The sequence below is a fragment of the Antrostomus carolinensis genome, unplaced genomic scaffold, assembly GCF_000700745.2.
Source record: "Antrostomus carolinensis isolate BGI_N321 unplaced genomic scaffold, ASM70074v2 scaffold32663, whole genome shotgun sequence".
Taxonomy (NCBI): domain Eukaryota; kingdom Metazoa; phylum Chordata; class Aves; order Caprimulgiformes; family Caprimulgidae; genus Antrostomus; species Antrostomus carolinensis.
In genome coordinates, this window is record NW_010303712.1 from 21,247 (window position 1) to 28,410 (window position 7,164).

General features: G+C 37.0%; 1 protein-coding gene across 1 annotated transcript in view; it reads left to right on the forward strand.

Moving 5' to 3' along the window:
• Positions 1–6,663, forward strand: part of MACO1 (macoilin 1) — a gene marked incomplete at its 5' end in the record, with an annotated part of 19,259 nt that extends 12,596 nt beyond the window's left edge. The window contains 5 exons of the mRNA XM_010164210.2: positions 2,181–2,339; positions 2,536–2,718; positions 3,425–3,545; positions 5,046–5,220; positions 6,339–6,663. Coding sequence (XP_010162512.1) covers positions 2,181–2,339; positions 2,536–2,718; positions 3,425–3,545; positions 5,046–5,220; positions 6,339–6,541 — 841 coding nt within the window. The remainder of the gene's footprint in view (positions 1–2,180; positions 2,340–2,535; positions 2,719–3,424; positions 3,546–5,045; positions 5,221–6,338) is intronic.
• Positions 6,664–7,164: the final 501 nt, after the last annotated feature.

A 7,164-nucleotide genomic window follows, 5' to 3' on the forward strand; every position in this document is an offset into this window, starting at 1 on the left:
AACTAATGTCAGTGCTCTGTTGCCAAAAATACAAATTCAGCTTGTCCTGTGCCAGTGCCTCTGATTTATTCGGGCTTTACCTGATCAGTGCTGCTTTTCCTGGAATACTAAATACCCAAAATAAATCCTGGTATATCTTATTGGAGCAAGTTTGGCATAGTCTTAGTTATAGGGAGAAGGCTATTTACAGCTGTCTTATTTTCACAGTAATCACTTCATTGTGGAAATGTATGTTGAAATTATTTATCGATACTTCTCAGTGTAAAGTGTGTGTGATTTATGTGCATTCCTTTACATTGTCCTACTAACCATTTTTTCACCTATTTATGAAAACTTTATTAAAACCAACCAGCCGTTGGCAGACAACAGTCTGTTAATGCTTCCTACAGCATCTCACTCTCTTCAATTAATAAGTTTCCTCTTTCTAAAACACTTAATTGCTGCTTATTGGAAGATGAAATTGAACTGTTATGTCATCACCCAAGGAGTATCCAGCTCCATTGCTTTAACATACTGAACACAGTGAAAATACCTAACGTCTGCTGATGGGTTTTCCATTTTTGATTTGTGTGCTATGGTTGAATGAGTATTTGTTAGGTTTGTAAATTCTTTTCCTCCTACAACAGAGTACAAGGTGTTGAAATGATTTATGGTCTTCAACATGGAATGTGTATTTGCTTTGTACTATTACTGTTGGCCTACGAAGTGTTAAGTTGTAGGGTTTGTTTGGGTTTTTTTAAGGTACCTTTGACCACAGTTTATATTATATAAAAAGGAATTAATCTTACCAGTGGGGTAGTTCAAATATAACTAGAAAGACAGCTTAGTAGAGCTGTAGAAAGTGGGATCTGATCATTTGAGTTTTATGAGTGTATTACAGTCCACGCTCCTTTATAGGCTGCGTCTTGCTGTTAATTTACCCAGCAGGCCTCTTCACTTCCATTTCAGCCCCATTACAGACGTACTTTTATGAATTTCCATAAGTTTGATGATTCCACATTTAACCTCTTGATTCATTCACACAGGATGTTCTTATGCCTCATACCATTACATCTCTCACTAGCATTTTTAGGTTGAGATTTTCCTGCGCTGGAGCCCAAAAGAGCCAAGTGTTTTATTATGAGGCCAGAAAGCTCTAACTGTTCATCTGTGCCAGTGAACATCAATAAGGGCAGCTCATCTTGGCTTTTGTGACCATTTTCCCCAAGTCTTTAATGTTTGACTGCCACTAATTCTGGATGGAACTTTAGGAAATAAAAACATCTTTATCTTCTTTATGAACATTTAAAAACTTTTAAATCAATAACTGACAGAGCAAATGAGGATTATGTGAGAATGACTGAGGCATATTTGCTTTAAATTAGTGTGTTAACACAGTGTTTATAAAAATGGTTGATTATTCACCTGTGGTGTGCTTTTATTCTAAGAATCAATAATCTTTCTTTGAAAATGTGGGTAAAAAATTAAGGTGAGCTGGGGACGTCTCTTTGGAAATTTGTGTTTTATTTAACCGATTTTGGTTGAAAATATTTTAATTAATAAGCTTGCTGGAGTCTTCAAGAACTTTCTAAAGCCACAATTAAGTGTGTAGCAGATGGTCTCTGTGCAGGAGCAATTAAAACTAAATTTACTGACTCCTGAACTGTGGATGACTTAATGCGTGCTCTTTATTCAACATGCACATCATGTACTTGGAGAAAAACAGACAAGGCATTTCGGTGAGAATTCAGCAGTATGCTCCATAGCTCAGCTATAACTAAGAAATGAAACTTGGAATTTATTGAGAAAAGTAAAATTTGTTCCTATGTGCACCTGTCCTTATTTACAACTTCTCAGACTTACCCATTTCACTTCTGCTTGAAGAAGAAAAAATGTAATTCCATAGGATTTGTTTTACAACTCTGCAGTGCCTGGAGGAAAACAAAATTCCTGTGTGAGGTTATGAAATATGTGTCTAGCTATACGTAGAGCTATATATGTGTAGTTATAGAAAACATTATTATTATTATTATTTAGCAAGGATAGACATAAATTCTGAGAGTATTACTTAAAGAATCAAGGGTTTGAGGGGATCGGCACATAGTAGGATGTTTCCTCTGCTTATTTTTACATAATGTGCTTGAACCTCTGGGTAACTGGGAAATAAAGTTGAAGTTGTCTTTTAAAATTGTCTTTCTTAGGTTGGAACAAGATATTAAAAAGTTAAAGGCTGACCTGCAAGCGAGCAGGCAGATCGAACAGGAGCTGCGTAGTCAGATCAGTTCTCTGACTAACACAGAACGGGGAATTCGATCCGAAATCGGACAGCTCCGGCAAGAAAATGAACTGCTTCAGAACAAGTATGTGTTTCTACACGGCTGTGTAAAATTAGTTACTGATGACTTTAGTCTCCTAAAGGGAAAGCATTATGTTAAGACTCTACAAAACTTGAGGCACTTGTCTGCAAATCCAGCAAGGTTCAATTGGGACCATTTATAGCAATATATTTTTAGTAAGTGAAACCCTCCGTTAAATCCTGTACCTGTTACCTTCCAGATTACACAATGCTGTACAAATGAAACAAAAAGACAAACAAATGATCAGCCAGTTGGAGAAGAAACTAAAGGCAGAGCAGGAAGCACGAGCCTTCGTAGAAAAACAATTAATGGAAGAAAAGAAAAGAAAGAAGTTGGAAGAAGCAACTGCTGCACGTGCTGTCGCATTTGCTGCTGCTACGAGGTACTTTGTTGTAACCCAGAAACAAGCTCAGCTCCAGAAATTTACTGAAATGTAGTTGTTGCTGCTGAAAGGTGTTTTGGGGGGATTGGAGGGGGGCATTTTTCACCCTTCTGTACATTCCTCTAACCCTGCCTACACCCTTCTAAATGATCTGATTTAAATTACCTTGATTGTGCTACCAGAGAGATGTTCTACACTGCATGGGTCAGTCTGCTGTAGAAAAAGGAACATCCCCTTTCCTATGGGAGTTTGAATCAAGATGCATGCAACAATATTGCAAAATACTGTCTTAATCTCAGATGAAAGTCTCCTGCTCTAGCCAGTGACTAGCAGTGCTCAGCACAGTGGTGTTTCAGTAGTAACATAGGTGTATAGATGGGAAATTTTTCAAGAGGAAAGCATGGCACCAGTGTGGATGAATTTAATCTGCAGTGCTCCAAATGTCTAAAAAGAATTATTTCTGCTTTTTTGTTCTCCATATTTCATAAATATTCCAAATTTCCTAATACTTGAGGCATAACATTGGGCAACTTTTTGTAGCTTTTTGCATTGTTACCATAAAGGAAATTCTCTTGCTGAAAAGAACAAAGTTAGCTTCCTCTTTTTATCCTTCACTATTTATATTAATTTTATGTTATAAACAGTTCAGGAATGACAACCTCATTCTTATTTCATCTTCTTCTCTTTTAATGTTTTTTTTCTGCAGAGGAGAATGTACTGAAACTTTACGAAATCGTATCCGAGAGCTGGAGACAGAGTGCAAGAAGCTAACAATTGACATAAAGCTGAAAGAAGATCAGATACGAGAACTAGAAATGAAAGTTCAGGTAATGAGAAAGCACCAGAGGTTTAGATCAGCATCACACTGGGTGCGTTCAGCCCTCTGAAACAGGTAGATTTACATAAGAGGCAATCAACACCTTCAAGGATTACGCTCTTCAGATGTCTGTCTTGTGTCAGGCTTTGTAAGAACGTGGGTATGAGGAAGGTTAATAGTCTCAGGTGCACACCACTCAATTGTTTAAATTATTAGAATTTTTTCCCCCCCAACCAATGCTCTGGGTGGACTGAGAATATAAACCCCTAAACGACATTTTTTTGTTTAATGTGAGGAGCTTGTTGCCAGTCTGTATCATTATAAATTTCACTGCTAGCAAGTAAGATTATTTACTAAATGCAGTTTTAATCACTAGCCAGACTTTTTTGTGTGTGTGTGGAAGTGCTTTAATATTGGAAGTACATTGTGGTAGACTTGTAGCAGACACATTGTCTGGCATGTTAGAGTTTAAGATCTTAAATGTGTGAGTTGAACTTGACCTTATTCCTTTAAAATGTCTGTTCCTAAAGATGTACTTGGACTTTCAACTGACAATTTACATGAATAAGTATTTTTAATGTCTTGTGTTAAGACACTCTTCAAAATCCACCTGGTGTTATTATGAACTTGTTTCCAGATAATGTTCCTGGTTTCACCAGACCTTTGAAAGCAAGTGTGGTTTATCCATGGACAATATGAGCATGGCTTTCAAATAATTACAACCAGCTATAATTAAGCTTTTTAATTTTATTACCATCTTCAAACTGTTAGAGAAGCTTTCTGTTAAATGCATTAATATTTCCCTTGTTGTATTATTGTTTCTTCATTTAGAGGTATAGGGTATTTTGGTTTTTTATATATGGGGACTTTTTGTGTATCGTATTTCTTCTTTTCTTAATTAAAATGTTAATGTATACTTCCCAGCCACAAGGTGCCTGTCTCTTACGTGCAGAATACATCCTCCCTCCTTTTCTTTTTTCTAAATTTCTGAGTTTTCAGCACAGTTAGGCTCAATGTGAGAAGTATTCTGAGATAAAGAAATCCCTCTCATCAGCCACTTGAAATAGCTTAAAATGCTTATTAAATAGCACTTCAAACTGTCTAGCAAGAGATCAGTTCCCATTCTAGCCGTTTTGCTTGTGGGAAGTGTTTCCATGTTCCACAGCTTGGCTAAGAGCACTGTGTGGCTGCTTAGCTGGCACTTGGAAGTGCTGAGGAGGATTTCTGGGTGGAGGGTCTCGACACGGATGATAGAGGGCTGAGAAGCAGAGTAAATGGTACTTGCTCACCGCACTGTAATTATGCATTGTTCAATATGGCTTTAATCACTTGTATGATGGCATGTATAATTACTGGAGGTAATATTACAGTGTCCTTAATTAACCATCATTTTAATTTTACAGTATTAATACCAGACCCAGTGGTGTGCTTGTTGGGAAGAGAAAGACTTCTCGGTGTATCTCATGTGTAAAGTCAATGAGAATAACATTTGTCCTAATTACTCCTGCAGGAACTGCGGAAGTACAAGGAAAACGAGAAGGATACGGAGGTGTTAATGTCAGCACTTTCAGCCATGCAGGATAAAACACAGCACTTAGAGAACAGCCTGAGTGCAGAGACAAGAATCAAGCTGGATCTGTTCTCTGCATTAGGAGATGCAAAACGGCAGCTTGAGATTGCCCAAGGTAATAGGGGATAGTTTAATTCAACATGTAGTACTGACTGAACTAGTGAAAATACGACAGGAAGAATACCCCTACCTTTTTATTTTTTATTTTATTTGGGCTACAATCCCCATGCAGCATTTATGCAGGCTTTTTGTCTTTTACAGCTTTGTGAATGTGAGCCTAAGAAATCCAGCTTATCAGCTGACCTAGTTTCTCCCAACTATTAAACTGAAGACAATAAACATCAAGATGGCCATTTCAGTTACTTTATGATGATTTTCTACATTTTTATAAACCATTAACTTAAAAGCTGGAAAACTTCTTTTAAAGAGCAGGAAGATAAAATAATAGTTACTATCTATTAAGCCTCAGTGCTTGAATCCTAATATTTTGATACTCCTGAAGTAAATACAAGTTAAATGTGAGGGGGGAAAAAAATAACCCAACCTGTTTTAAACTATACACTGCTGAGGTGAGCGTGGACACTGGTGTCCGTGTCAGGCTGGTGTTGCAGCCACCAGAGGGAGCATGAAGCCAGTGTAAATCCTATCCAGATTGTCCTTTTATTCAGCTTGAAGCAAAACTGATAACCTTTTGATTTCGTACCTCTTTAATTTCCTTGCAGAAATTTGCTTGGTTTGAGGAAAATTGGATAAATGAGATTTTTTTTGTTTGTTTTTTTCATTTCGTTGGTGTTTCTTCTTGGGTAGTTTCATAACTTGCTGTAGTGATGTTGTGAGTATGCACAGAGAGGGTTTAGAAAAATGGTGAGGACAGTTGTGAAAATAAATAACACATTTAATAAGCAAACACTTGTGCTCCTGTGAGGTGCTTGTAAAATGTGAATGGAAAAGTGTAGAAGAAAGCTGAGCCATAGAAATATCTAACCTTTTTGGGATGGAGCAGCTGTGAATCCAAACAATGCAAAATGCAGTGGAAGTGCTATGTTTAGTTGTGTTATGTGGTAATTAAACATAGTTCCTCAACACAAACCAGGAGTTACGTGGGTTGTGCTTTTACTGATGTCATGTTAGAGTGCTGAATGATGTTTCGCTTCAACAGCTCCGATCATTGAACTGTTGGTGGAGGATGAAAACATGCTGCTGGTTCTAAGTGATGTTATTTGCTGTTTTCAGGGCAAATCATTCAAAAAGATCAGGAAATCAAGGACCTAAAACAGAAGATTGCAGAAGTTATGGCAGTAATGCCCAGCATAACATACACTGCAGCCACCAGCACTCTGAGTCCTGTTTCCCCACATTACTCTTCCAAATTTGTGGAGACCAGCCCTTCTGGACTTGATCCCAATGCCTCTGTTTATCAGCCCTTGAAGAAATGAATGCCAGTTTTCTTTTTGCCCAGTAATTTTTGTCATGCTGAAGGCATCACAAAGGAGTGTCTCTTGCAGTCAAGATGAAATTGTATTGTGTGAGACTGTATTTGTTGTCATTTAAAACAGGATAAAAGAACATCTGAATTGACTAGAACTGCCCATCAGTTTTTCTTGTAAATTTTTAGAAAACCTCACAGAACTTTGCAATTTATTTTCCTTGGCCAATGCATTAAAAACAATTCTTGGTTTTCAAGTAGCCAATTTTGCCTTTTTATGTACTCTTGCATGGTTTCCTCTTGAAAAATACAGGGCTTTGATTGATTTTGAACCCTTTTTTTTTTTTTTTTTTAAATAATCAAGTTGAATTTGCGGATTCATTCAGAAATAAGTGAGGGAAAAACTTTTAGTTTTTACAGTGAAAGGGTTAAATAATCTAACAAAGCTTTGATTTATAGATGTATTAAATACCAATATGTAATGTTGCAGAAGATAATTTGATTACCCCTCAAAGGACCAAACAAATTTCAGGGGCGTTGTTTAAGGGAAAGAATAAGAGAATAGATGATGATGTGACGGTGGTTGTTGTGTGAAATATTTATATTCCCATTGGTGTTTTTAGTCATTGAGAA